Below are 12,021 nucleotides of genomic sequence, written 5' to 3'. Positions count from 1 at the left end.
AACCACCTAACTATTATCATTTTGATCACTGCTTCCTACTAAAACACCCCCCAAACCACACCTTCACTCCGATCCACTTCTGGGCCCTCTTGCCCAGCACCTCCGCCAACCCGGCATCGACTTCCACTTCTCTGACGGTCTGCCCGCCCAGCCGTTCCAGCTGGAACCCACACTCCTCCGCCACCTGCAGCACATCCTGCACCGTGTATCGGTAACTCGTTGGGCGGATCTTGGTGCCCGTCTCCGGGTCTACAAACCCAGCCTGGCTGATCGACCCCATTTCCGCGTGCATGTTGGTGACGAGCAGGAACCCACCAGGACGGAGCAAGGCGGCTGCCCCCTCGAAGAACGTCCTGGCGGGGATATGCTCGAGGACCAGCGTCGAAATCACCCCGGCGGCGTGTAGGCTGGAGGGCGGCGGTGTGAGGGGCGTTTGCAGAAGATCTAGCACTTCAAAGTCGACGGTACACGATTGAAGAAGATCGCTATTGCCATCTTCTTCTGATGGGAGGGCATGCCTGATCACCGAGCGGGCCACGTTCAACATCCCCGGCGAGGCATCCAACCCGATGATATGAGCCGGTCGAGGCGCATGGGCTACGAGCTGCAGTGTATTTCGGCCTGTCCCGCAGCCTAGATCGACCAGTTTGATGGGTTGTGCTTGTTCTTGTTGGGTTCGAGCTGCTGCCAGAGCAAGGAACATAGGGAGAATCTGGCGCATCTGGAGCGTGTCGAGGGTTTGTAGGAAGTTGCCATCTGTGTCGTAGACCTGTGAATAATCAATACTTCATACTTGACTATAGGCTTTCGGATTCCAATCTTTCTTTCGTACCTCTGCCCACTTGTTATACGCGTCCACGGTGCTGATATACTGCACTGACTGGTCGCCAGACTTGGAAGCAAGTAGTCCTTGAATCGTATTTGCCATTTCGGTTGCTACACTTTGCAGAGTAGAGCAAAGAGATGCAAAGAGGAAAGAATGTATTCTAAGGAAAAAAGCCTCCTCAGCGACCTGACTGCGCCGAAATCTTGACTTCATACTGGGATAGTATCTACATGACTCATCGTGAGGCTGTTCAATTTGGGTCTCCGTATTAAATGACTCACTGGCGCAATTACAATGGCTCTGTACCTGCGAGAAGTGGATAATAATTACAAATATGGTGAACCCACAATGGTCGTCCAGGGGCAAAAAACAGGTTTCTCAGGGGCCATCCATTAGCTTCCATTTTTAGCTTCAATGACTCTGAAAGTATGCTTAAATCCTTCGTTTCCCTGTTCCTGGAGAGCTTGGGGGGATTACTACATGAAATGTACCTAGTACAGAGCAAGAGAATTCATTCATAGATCATAGAATTGATTCGTAGCGGGCATCACTCATTATTTGACACATGAGACACAGAAAAAGAGAGGAAGGTCATGAAGGGAGAAAATAGGAGAGACAATAGAACAAGAGGTTTGGGGACAGTCTAGAGTAGAGAAAAGAGAACAGAGCATCCTCATGTCACAAGTCATGACGCCATACCAGATGAACCAAGAGTGGACCAAAGTACAGATGGATAACCAAAGACGCAAAAGAGCAGGAAGAAAGAAGAAAAGAAAAAAGGAAGAGAAGAGAAAAGAAGAAAGGAAAAGAAGAAAAAGAAGAGGAAAGAAGAAGAGGGAAAAAGAAAATGAAAAAAAAGAGAAGAGAAGAGAAGAAGAAAAAAGTCGCAACGCTTAATGTACTGTCCAAATCAAATCATCGCTGGCTCGAGTCAATCAATAGACGGTTGCCCCAAACGGAGCGGTTTCCTTGAGGTCTTCCACGAGATCCTCGACGTTGTTGAGATAGCGTCCGAGTAAGGCCTGCTTTTCGTCGGTGGTTCGAGTATCTCGAGGTAGCTTGCCTCCGTTGCCGCCCGCGGGCATGTTGACGCTGCGTGAGAATGGCCCGGCCGCCAGCTTGCTGGGGCTCCGATGGGGACCGCACACAGCTGTGTTGGGGGCGCTGGCACCAGCACCAGCGGGAGGAATGGGGATTTCGGGCATGAGATAGAAGTAGAGAAACTCCACAAGTTTCAGCTTCACCTCGCGAGAAGTTGCTCGTTGTTTGAACAGCGATGTCACCGTTAGTAACCCGTCGAGCGCCTCGAATGTGCGTGTGTTGGCCGGGTTATCTAGCAGAGCTGTTACGAGAACCAGGAGCGTCGTTGATTGAACCGCCGGACAGTTGATGGGGTCGAGCAGATCGAGGAGCAGGTTCATGTAGACCTCCCGGGAAAACAGTGACCTTGATGGCGGATGGAGAAGCAAGACACCCTGTATCAGGTCGAGAGTCGAGATTATGAGCAGATCATTCGCGCCGTTACTCCCTCTCCCTAGAAGATTATCCAGACAAGTGATGAGGCGCATCGCCACTACACGATAAGATTAGTCCCCTCGTCATATCAATTCCCCGACCCATGGAGGGGGAGATGCTACTCACCATTCCATTGAAATCCTTCCTGTAGTTTAAAAAATTCCCTGAACGCGGGGTCATCCTTCAGCTCCGAGAGAGCCTTGGGCAACGGCTGCGACGACCCAAACGGAGAGAGCGATCTTTCCTGTCTATCGCCTGCTGTTTGTCTAGACCTGGATAGACATATTTGTGCCAGCAAGCCTTCGACTTGGCGCAGTCCCTTGCGAATTTTGCTTGTCTCGTAGGAGGATAGGTAATCAAACGAGTGCGCCAGTAGAGCCTCCATGGAGATCACAATTGGATAGGAATGTGTGGTGAAGGCGAAGGGAAGGGAAAAGGGAATAAATAGTAGAAATAAAACCAGAACGTCAGAAAATAAAAAGCAAGGCCAAGGAAACAAAGTAATAAAATAAACAACAAGAATAACAAAGAACAGCAATCTAGCAGCCCAGACAGAGAGGTAGCAAAGAATCTGAGGATAAAACCCACGGCACACCCGGTGGGATAGCAGAAGAATAGGTAGATCGTCGCCCTCGCCCGCTCAGGTGAACCAGCGACAAGTGTGGGCTTTATCTATAGATACGCCAGCGTAGCCACCCCCGTCAGGTTTGGGTTTGGGTTTGGGTTTTGTTTTTTTTTTTTTTTTTTTCTTTCTTTCCTGCCCAGATCGTGCTTGTGGAGAGTTCGTGCCTTGGTGGCCGATGATGAGGTCAGGACTGTCGACAATCCCCCCACACAGACACGAAAAGGAAAACAATCCGCTCGTTGCCCCGGGTGATCCACATTGCTGTCAGGATGGTTAGGTTGATGGCAGGTGACATCACAGCACCCGATTCGTTGCAGGGTTGCAAGGCTCAAAGAAATAGTTAGCTAGCGGCCACCCCTGTTGACGCAGAGGGACGATTCCAGGGGTCTGGTCAGTAGTCAGTAGTTAGTAGTTAGTCGCCAGGCTCGGCCGATACCCGTACTTGTCTCCTGCCCTGCCGCCTCACGATCACTTTCCGGCCCAGTCGGCCCAGCCCCCAATGTTTTTCTCGGATAGGCAAGGAAGCGGTAAATAGCGGTCGGTCATTGGAAAGCAGATGGCTGGGGCCTTACATGGCGGAGCTGAATCGGGCTGTCGAGCCCACTTGAAGCGACGCCTGGGAGGGAGCAAATAAATTAAATCCTCTACAGAGAGCAGAGCAATCAGTATCAACTGTTATCACTACCTCGGGGGTCAGTCATATCAATATTGCTGTTGATTGCTGTTGATGCTGCAGGTCGTTTAGGTTCATTGTTTTCCCGGCCGGCCACCACGAGCAGTTGTGTCACATGACATGCGAGCCTCATGTCATGTGACTTGGCTCAGGCACGGGATCGCTGCCTGTGAAATCTGGCGCCCACTGCGTCATCCAGCGAATTTCCCCACAGTTGCTGCTGATCAGGTGCAGATTCAGGCCCATGTGACAGATGCCGCTTTTGTGTACTCTGCATCAGAAATCGCTGATTTACCACTGGCTGCAGCCGGTCCTGCGTTTTTATATATACCAAGCTCAGGCCCGGCTGGTCTCGATATTGTTTTCTGTTGGAGGTGCCTGCCTAGTTAGGCTTAGCGCCATCCTGCATGCCTTTCTCTCTCGCCTGCGCGCATCACTACATAGCTTCATAACAAACTAACTACACATATCTCTTCCGTTTTCTCCAGGCCTTCCGTGCAAACATTTTCTCACTTAAGCGGTAACCTGTCACTGCTCCTATACAGGGTTTTATTTCTTGTTACCAGGCAGCAGCTTTGGCTCTCAAGAGGGGCAGCAGGAGGGGCAACGCTGTTCGACCACAGATGGCCCGGAATATGTCTTTCCAACCACCGACCATGATCCCTCCGAGGACCAGCTCAACGGGGGTGGCCAATGACGCCTCTGCAGCAAGGCACAGCACGAGGTCTACTATCCCCGAAGGCGATAGGCTGCATACCAACACTGAGATGGGCGCTCGACACGTGCGGAACCGATCCAGTGTAGACGGAACAAAGTACAGGGATGGGACCTGGTCCCGCAAAAATGAAAAGATTTTAATGGGACCTTACGATTACCTCTCACAACACCCGGGCAAGGATGTTCGGAGGCAGCTCATCCAGGCGTTCAATGCTTGGTTGCAAGTGCCTCCAGAAAGCTTGGAGATTATCAACAAAGTGGTGGGGATGCTACACACGGCGTCGTTACTGTGGGTTTTTGCGGGTTTTTTTTTGTCAAAACAAGTTTCTGACTATATAAACAGGATTGACGACGTGGAAGATTCATCGATTCTCCGACGCGGGATACCGGTTGCACAAAACATATTCGGAACCGCGCAAACCATCAACTCGGCGAACTACGTCTACTTCCTCGCTTTGCAAGAAGTACAGAAACTGAACAACCCCGAAGCGATTGATATCTACGTCAAAGAACTCCTCAACCTGCACCGCGGGCAGGGGATGGACCTCTTCTGGCGCGACACGCTCACGTGCCCCTCCGAAGACGAATATCTGGAGATGGTCGGCAACAAGACTGGCGGACTGTTCCGCCTGGCGGTGAAGCTGATGCAAGCAGAGAGTACGGGGGACAAGGACTGCGTTGCCCTGGTTAACGTGATGGGCCTGATCTTCCAAATCTGCGACGACTACCTCAACCTGTGGAACCCAACGTACACGAAAAACAAAGGCCTATGCGAGGATCTAACCGAGGGCAAGTTCTCGTTCCCGATCATCCACAGCATCCGCTCCGACCCGAGCAACCTGCAACTGATCAATATCCTCAAGCAAAAGACACAGGACGAGGAGGTCAAGCTCTACGCGGTGAAATACATGCAGAGCACGGGCAGCTTTGCGTACACGCGACGCGTCGTGCGCGAGCTCCGCGACAAGGCAGAATCCCTCATCGATGAGATCGGAGGCAAGCAGGCTGGGAAACAGCGCGAAGGCCACGGCGAGGCCGACATGGTGCGAACAATCCTCTACAAGATTGTCGACTCGACCCTGAACCATGACGAAAAAGACGACCCGTGATATTTATTCCCCCCCCCCTCTTCTTTTCAACTATTTGCTGATAGCTGGCTATCATATATACCCCTGTAACAGGCGCTAGACGATTTCCTATAAATTGGATAATGGGGCATTTCGGTCAAACTAGGGGATTGCTTCACACGTAGGGTATAACATGGTAGAAATGTATTAGGGTATAACTATAACCAAGACATGGCAAGTCTAGAATGTATATAAATCGATCGAAACAATCAAGCAATCTACATAACCACACAGCACGCCTTCTCCAGCTTGCTCATAATCTTGGGCAGTACCGCATTGACCACCTGCTCGAGTTCGTCCTGCTGGTTGTTCGCCTGTTGGTGCTGGGGCTGCGCCTGTGTCTGGCCCGGATACTGCTGCGATTGCTGCTGGTACCCCTGCTGGTACTGTTGCTGCGGTTGCTGCTGCTGCTGCTGCTGCTGCTGCTGCTGATGGCTGGGATAGTGATGCGCCGACGAGGGCGGGATTGTCGCCGCCCCGCCGGTGAGATTGATGTACATCCGTCCAGCGTTTTCCTCGGTTGAATACTGCAGCCCGAGTTCCTGGCAGACCTGCTCGACGCGCGGTTTGATCTTCTGGACGTGGTTGACGGAGTGGTTACCTTTACCAACAATCCTAGACAAATAAGTAGGTGTTTTTTTTTTTTTTTATGGGAAGAAAAACTTACACGTGTAGATGGGTCTGTCCATGCGCTTTGGCATATTTGATACGCTCCTCGAGGATCTCCTCGGCCTCCTCGACGAACTGGCCGTGCAGATCGATCGTGTCCGCCTCGACGCGACCATTGGCGTTGTTCTCGCGGAAGATGAACTCCGACGCCTGCTTGTTATACGCGTCCATCTTACGGCCATGCTCTTTGCCTTCTTCCGAAAGCTTCTTGGCTAATGCGCCGTCGCCATTCTCGTAGGCCTCGCGAGACTAGAGTCGGGTTGGACCTCGGTTAGAATATTGCAGATGAAGGGTAAAATGAGGGATTGCATTACTCTTTGAAAAGCAGAGTTGCGCTTGTCGGCTTCCTGACGCGCCAGGCCTCGTAGACGATCATACTCTTGTTCTGTTGTGCTGTCCTGCTCGTGGTTGAAGGCTGTGTGTTTGCGGGGAGGGGAAATAAGCGGCTGGGAAATCGGATTTGAAATTGGGGATTTCAATTGGTAAAACAAAAAAAAAACTCACCACGCGCGCCCATGTAAGACATTTCATGCGACATATTGGGCAGATTGGGGTCTGGCTTTCTGCTTTACAGTGATAATACAAGATGCTCTTGGACAGAGTTGAAAATCGTCGCGATGCGCGAGACGCAGCAGAAGAGGCTGGATCGGCTGGTGGAGCCAAGCGTCGATCTTCTATCCAGATCCCGAATCGGGAACTGTGGCGGTGTTGATTGTTCGGGGGCAATCAAGCGATCTGCCAGTTCCGTGGATGGAGAGATCCATACGGAGTATCTACGGAGTACGTGGAGTACTCTAGCCTTGGGGCTGTTCAATGTAGGTGTTTTTTCGTCTCTCAATGGGGATATTCGGGATAAGAATTCTCTACTTCGCCAATATCATTAGCACTACACTTAGCAATTAGTATCAGTGAACTAAGATTTTCATGCTCTAGGGTGGAAATTCTAGTCATTAAAGCCGACAGTAAACTTAATAGTAAATGGGTATTAGTTATGTACGGAATAGCAGTTAGGTACCTAGGTATATATTATAGGGTTAATAATTTACTTCCGTTGTCAGGACTCGCGATTATATATTAGTATCTACTCCGTAGGTAGTAGTGAATACTGATGTTATGAGATAACCCCCTTAATATACTATTATGCTATGGTCTACTACACATGAGTAGCTTTTATTACTATTACTCTGTAGTCAGGTCTATGTATGATAAGGCACGAGGTAATTATAGAAGGTGGCCTGATCTGGATCTGCCTTATATTTATGGCAACAGAGTACAAAAGTACCGGAATTAATTGTACATCCCAAAGAATTTTCTTATAACACTCAGAGAACACCGAATCCCTTACTATTTATTTATTCCTGAAGTTGAAGTGCTCCCTGGACTCTCGCAAGCTAAGTGATAGCCAACTCATGACATTAATACGTGGCAAATGCACGAGCCCTAGCTATGGAGTAGCTTGCTGGTAGTTTGCCTAGGTAGAGGTAGTTACCTACGGAATAGGTTGTGAGTATTCCAGTGTCAGAATTGGGACATCAGAGAGAAATCCTAGAGTATATATACCTACATAAGAGGCAGTGTAGATATCTACAGCATATGCACCGTCAATACGGATGCACTCTGTCCTGTTTTTCACAGACGTTCCAAATATATCACCACGGTCTGGATGTTGTACTAATCCCACGAGGCTCGACGCTCGAGCAATTTTCCTTCACGTGGCGATGAAAAGCACTAGAATCACTAGAGCAGTGGATCTCTGGGAGACTAGAAAGCCAACAAGTGCGCTGAGCAGAGACTAGTTGGTAGTTGTTGAATAACGTCTTATCCTGGATCCACGGTGTCTCCGAGAAAAACCGTTTCGGCGCCTGTTTAGTATTACTCCTGAATCAGCAGCTCGTGAACCAGCGGGCGAAGAAGGTACTTAGTACATTACCAAGGTAACTATAGGGCACGAGACATCAGTTTGGAGGACCAGAAGATCAGTCGATACTCCTGGCTTTCCGAGTCCTCACGATACCGGTGGGGTCAACCATCATGAGCACTCATCGAAGGAATTGACCACCATTGGACCATGCGATCAGCTTCTGGAACGGCGAACAAGAGAAATCGGCGGCGAGAAAAGGTCTCCACTCATTGACCACCCGTATGAAACGGTGGCCGATACAGAGCACGCCAGTCCAAGAGAACCAGGCCGGACAAAGGCCGGGGGGGGTGGCCAGAATACGGAGTATGGGGATGGGATCCTGCCAGCAATATTCAATCGTGATCGAAACCATGCTCTCTCCAGAATTCAAATCATATTCGGTAGAGGTCCGGAAGATCGTAACCGTTCCTGGTCCAAAGATTTGGCAGCTTGAAAGTTGTGCGCTGCAGATCGAGCTTAGTGCAGATGACAGATTAGGCATGGCGGCATCTCCTGAAACCAGGTACGGAAGGTTCCATCCTACCTAAGCTAACCTATCGCCAGGGCTCAGGGCTCCATCGAGCGAGAGTACGGAGTAACTACCTGGTGGCATCATTAGTAGCATGAGCCGTGGCGGAACTGAACTTGTCACAGAGTGAATCAGCCAAAGCTCTCTTCAGGACTCCGTAGTCCACTCCACTGTCTTGACTACACCTAATATTGCTTCTAGGAACGTGCGAAGGAATGTTCCTGGCCAATAAGAACCAGCTAGCCTCTGCCGTCTACCTCATTGTGTCCAGATCCTGGTTTGCGAAATTATCTGCTCTGGTCAGCTTCGGCGGCATCGTCAAACAGCGGCAGAAAAAGTCTCAGTGAAAAGGGGAGGCCGAGCTCGGCCCCTGATTGGCCTCAGGCCTTCCTCCACCCAGCCCCTTACGCGGGCAGCCAGTCCGAACTCGCCGTGCCTGCTCCACCTCGTACCAGCTTCAGCTTACCCCCTAAATGAAAATTGCTATTGTCCCCCCAGTGCCTTCGTGGTGGTAGTGGTGAATCGGAAGCATCGGCCCCCTTTACCAAAAAAGCGCCTCTTCCAAGCTGTACCTGTACAGTGCACTTACTGTACATACTGCTACGGAGTACATTATTGTACAGTATCTAGTAATCATCGCTGCGGAGTGACCTACCTAGTTATAGCTGCCTGCTTTAAACCTACGACAGGAGCAAGCTAATCGACGGGATTGAACCTGACCACTGACCACTGACCACTGTAGGTCCCTCCCCTCTTTTCCATCCCGTTCGTTCGCTTCTCTTCTTCTACTACAACCGTCTCTCCCCCCCTTACCGTTCCTTCTGCTTGATCGCTCCCTGGAGAGTTCTTCAACCGCCCAGTTCTATTGCTGTCCCTGGATTTTACGAATTTTTCTTTTCCTTTTTTTTTTAATTATCGCGATCGTTCCTTTCTCCTTCCTTTCAGGGCACGTTTGCTCGCGTCGGATTTTTAGTAATACACACCCTACCTCGAATCACTCTTTGTTGCGTCGGTTTCACAGTATCACACTTGCAACTTCAGAGGGGGTTTCAAAGTGCAAAGTGGGTGATGGTCCTTGTCTTCTCGTCTTATAGCCGTTGCTCAGTCCAGTTTTGCCTTGCCTTGATTCCCGTTCTTTCGTGCCTCACCCATTTACCTTGAACTCCTGGCGTCGATTCGCACGCTCTTTTTTTTTTGGCCCTGAAACACCTCTTTCTGTCACACCTGGCGGCTACTGGCAGATCCTCTCGATTTTGCTGGGACACCCTCGGCGCGGAGAATTCCTTGAACTGACATTCCTCCCCTCTCTTTGACAGTCCCTGCAGTCCACGGAATCGAGCTGAAAAAAAAGTTATCACAACCGCGTCACCGTCCACGTTAACCAAAAACCGCCAAAATGGGTTGCGGAATGAGTACCGAGGATAAGGAGGGGAAGGCCCGCAACGAGGAGATTGAGAATCAGTTGAAGAGGGACAAGATGTTACAGAGGAATGAGATCAAGATGCTTTTGCTCGGTACGGATGTCTCTTTTCGCGGATGCGCATGGTGTACCGGCATTGGACATGACGACTGACAATAAGTTTCATAGGTGCTGGAGAGTCGGGCAAGTCGACCATTCTGAAGCAGATGAAGCTCATCAACGAGGGAAGCTATTCGCGGGACGAGCGGGAATCCTTCAAGGAAATCATTTACAGCAATACCGTGCAATCGATGCGCGTCATCCTCGAGGCAATGGAGTCCCTTGAACTGCCCCTTGAAGATGCCCGGAACGAATACCATGTGCAGACCATCTTCATGCAGCCCGCTCAGATCGAGGGTGACAGCCTGCCCCCGGAGGTTGGCAACGCCATTGGTGCTCTCTGGCGTGACACCGGTGTGCAGGAGTGCTTCAAGCGCTCTCGTGAATACCAACTGAATGACTCTGCCAAATAGTACGTCTGAGATGGTTCCGGTGTTTTTTTCTTTTCTTTTTTTTTCTGGATCTGCAATCTGACTGGCCTTCTAGCTACTTTGATGCCATCGAGCGCATTGCTCAGCCCGACTACCTCCCTACCGACCAGGATGTTCTCCGCGCACGTGTCAAGACTACCGGTATCACCGAGACGACGTTCATCATTGGTGACCTGACGTACCGCATGTTCGACGTCGGTGGCCAGCGTTCCGAGCGTAAGAAGTGGATTCACTGCTTCGAGAACGTGACGACAATCCTTTTCCTGGTCGCCATTTCCGAGTACGACCAGCTGCTTTTCGAGGATGAGACCGTCAACCGCATGCAGGAAGCGCTGACGCTGTTTGACTCTATCTGCAACTCGAGATGGTTTGTCAAGACCTCGATCATCCTCTTCCTGAACAAGATCGATCGCTTCAAGGAGAAGCTGCCCGTCAGCCCCATGAAGAACTACTTCCCTGACTACGAAGGTGGCGCCGATTACGCTGCCGCCTGCGATTACATCCTCAACCGCTTTGTTTCCCTCAACCAGGCCGAGCAGAAGCAGATCTACACTCACTTCACATGTGCTACAGATACTACGCAGATTCGGTTCGTCATGGCTGCTGTAAATGGTAAGTGGAGAGAACCCTATCTAGCCACGAAAAAAAAAATGGGGAGCTCGGAACTAACATAACATAGATATTATCATCCAAGAGAACCTCAGACTCTGCGGTCTGATCTAATGATCCTTCTTTTGTATTTGTGATGGGGGGAAATGAGGACGTCCTGATACTCTACTTTTTCCTTTTTAGATCGTATGCTACGTGGCCCTGTATTTTTGATATCAATGTTCTTTGTGTGATTTTTTCTTTTCTTTTTTTTTTACTCGCTTCCCATGCCCGCCATACCTTGCCGCGACTTGTCTTATTTCTTTTCCTTTCGAAAAGATACTGGCGTTGAGACATTCTTTCCTTTCTCCTTCTCCTACTATTTCTAATTCCTTTCTTATACTGTCTTTTTGTTCATCTCTCTTTCACCTTCTCTGCTGAATGAATCTCAGCCTGGCTCTCTGTTCATTATTACCGGTATATTTTCTTCCCATGAACAACAACAGCAGGAGACAGAGTTGTCTGTCTGTTCTGGCTAGACCAGCAGACTTCAGACTATATTTGAATCTGATCGTCAAGATTCCTTTGATATGTTCCCACGCTTCCCGAGAAAATTTCACCTTATGTTGGGCCACTTCCTCATTTCCCCTCCATCATTTCCCCTATGTCTATGTTTCATGTGTTATTTTTTTTAAACTTTCTCTTTCTTATTTAAAGCTGGATATCCTGTCTCGGTGGCCTCGTCAAAACTTGTAACCATATACATGACTCGTTTAGTAGTCAGTAGGTTCCATTTATCCTTGGGTAATCTTTTTAAGAAGTCTATAGCTAGAAACCACATGGAGTGTAAGTAGTAATTAGTATAGAGTGTAAGAAGTAACTAGTATAATTACCATGTAGTT

At 49.7% G+C, this 12,021-nt stretch overlaps 6 protein-coding genes across 6 annotated transcripts; 2 read left to right on the top strand and 4 right to left on the bottom strand.

Moving 5' to 3' along the window:
• Window positions 1–25: 25 nt before the first annotated feature.
• On the bottom strand, window positions 26–928 carry ASPZODRAFT_59176 (hypothetical protein; the record flags this gene model as incomplete). The annotated part of the gene is made up of 2 exons (XM_022728825.1): window positions 26–769; window positions 833–928. 2 exons carry the CDS (start codon window positions 926–928, stop codon window positions 26–28), a joined length of 840 nt encoding a protein of 279 aa, XP_022584442.1.
• Window positions 929–1,366: 438 nt separating this feature from the next.
• On the bottom strand, window positions 1,367–3,097 carry ASPZODRAFT_128509 (hypothetical protein). Its single transcript, XM_022722043.1, has 2 exons — window positions 2,468–3,097; window positions 1,367–2,399 (listed from the first exon to the last, which is right to left on the bottom strand). The coding sequence occupies exons 1-2, from the start codon at window positions 2,724–2,726 to the stop codon at window positions 1,762–1,764; spliced, it is 897 nt and encodes a 298-aa protein (XP_022584441.1). The 5' UTR covers window positions 2,727–3,097; the 3' UTR covers window positions 1,367–1,761.
• Window positions 3,098–4,146: 1,049 nt separating this feature from the next.
• ASPZODRAFT_1071643 (hypothetical protein) lies at window positions 4,147–5,623 on the top strand. The gene is made up of 3 exons (XM_022720939.1): window positions 4,147–4,645; window positions 4,700–5,461; window positions 5,538–5,623. Exons 1-3 carry the CDS (start codon window positions 4,263–4,265, stop codon window positions 5,542–5,544), a joined length of 1,152 nt encoding a protein of 383 aa, XP_022584440.1. The 5' UTR covers window positions 4,147–4,262; the 3' UTR covers window positions 5,545–5,623.
• Window positions 5,565–6,782, bottom strand: ASPZODRAFT_1071648 (hypothetical protein). The gene is made up of 5 exons (XM_022720940.1): window positions 6,657–6,782; window positions 6,467–6,567; window positions 6,151–6,401; window positions 5,920–6,098; window positions 5,565–5,863 (listed from the first exon to the last, which is right to left on the bottom strand). Exons 1-5 carry the CDS (start codon window positions 6,688–6,690, stop codon window positions 5,664–5,666), a joined length of 765 nt encoding a protein of 254 aa, XP_022584439.1. The 5' UTR covers window positions 6,691–6,782; the 3' UTR covers window positions 5,565–5,663.
• A 1,175-nt stretch (window positions 6,783–7,957) lies between these two features.
• On the bottom strand, window positions 7,958–8,643 carry ASPZODRAFT_128505 (hypothetical protein). Its single transcript, XM_022722042.1, has 2 exons — window positions 8,078–8,643; window positions 7,958–8,014 (listed from the first exon to the last, which is right to left on the bottom strand). Exon 1 carries the CDS (start codon window positions 8,552–8,554, stop codon window positions 8,192–8,194), a length of 363 nt encoding a protein of 120 aa, XP_022584438.1. The 5' UTR covers window positions 8,555–8,643; the 3' UTR covers window positions 7,958–8,014; window positions 8,078–8,191.
• A 1,334-nt stretch (window positions 8,644–9,977) lies between these two features.
• Window positions 9,978–11,254, top strand: ASPZODRAFT_57714 (hypothetical protein; the record flags this gene model as incomplete). Its single annotated transcript, XM_022728703.1, has 4 exons — window positions 9,978–10,095; window positions 10,170–10,512; window positions 10,587–11,143; window positions 11,211–11,254. The coding sequence occupies 4 exons, from the start codon at window positions 9,978–9,980 to the stop codon at window positions 11,252–11,254; spliced, it is 1,062 nt and encodes a 353-aa protein (XP_022584437.1).
• Between the last annotated feature and the right edge of the window lie 767 nt (window positions 11,255–12,021).

Source organism: Penicilliopsis zonata, assembly GCF_001890105.1.
Source record: "Penicilliopsis zonata CBS 506.65 unplaced genomic scaffold ASPZOscaffold_2, whole genome shotgun sequence".
Taxonomy (NCBI): domain Eukaryota; kingdom Fungi; phylum Ascomycota; class Eurotiomycetes; order Eurotiales; family Aspergillaceae; genus Penicilliopsis; species Penicilliopsis zonata.
The sequence above is the reverse complement of the archived record's forward strand: the minus strand, read 5'-3'. Positions and strand labels throughout refer to the sequence as shown.

What these genes read in the sequence shown, in the direction of transcription:
- ASPZODRAFT_128509 (XM_022722043.1), bottom strand. Translation starts at nt 2,726, where the DNA reads ATGGAGGCTCTACTGGCGCACTCGTTTGATTACCTATCCTCCTACGAG. An exon ending in GGAAGGATTTCAATGGAATG is followed by an intron (nt 2,400 to 2,467) that starts GTGAGTAGCATC and finishes CTTATCGTGTAG; the next exon opens with TGGCGATGCGCCTCATCACT.
- ASPZODRAFT_1071643 (XM_022720939.1), top strand. Translation starts at nt 4,263, where the DNA reads ATGGCCCGGAATATGTCTTTCCAACCACCGACCATGATCCCTCCGAGG. An exon ending in CTACACACGGCGTCGTTACT is followed by an intron (nt 4,646 to 4,699) that starts GTGGGTTTTTGC and finishes CTATATAAACAG; the next exon opens with GATTGACGACGTGGAAGATT.
- ASPZODRAFT_1071648 (XM_022720940.1), bottom strand. Translation starts at nt 6,690, where the DNA reads ATGTCGCATGAAATGTCTTACATGGGCGCGCGTG. An exon ending in GTCTTACATGGGCGCGCGTG is followed by an intron (nt 6,568 to 6,656) that starts GTGAGTTTTTTT and finishes GCAAACACACAG; the next exon opens with CCTTCAACCACGAGCAGGAC. An exon ending in GCAACTCTGCTTTTCAAAGA is followed by an intron (nt 6,402 to 6,466) that starts GTAATGCAATCC and finishes ACCCGACTCTAG; the next exon opens with TCTCGCGAGGCCTACGAGAA.
- ASPZODRAFT_128505 (XM_022722042.1), bottom strand. Translation starts at nt 8,554, where the DNA reads ATGCCTAATCTGTCATCTGCACTAAGCTCGATCTGCAGCGCACAACTT.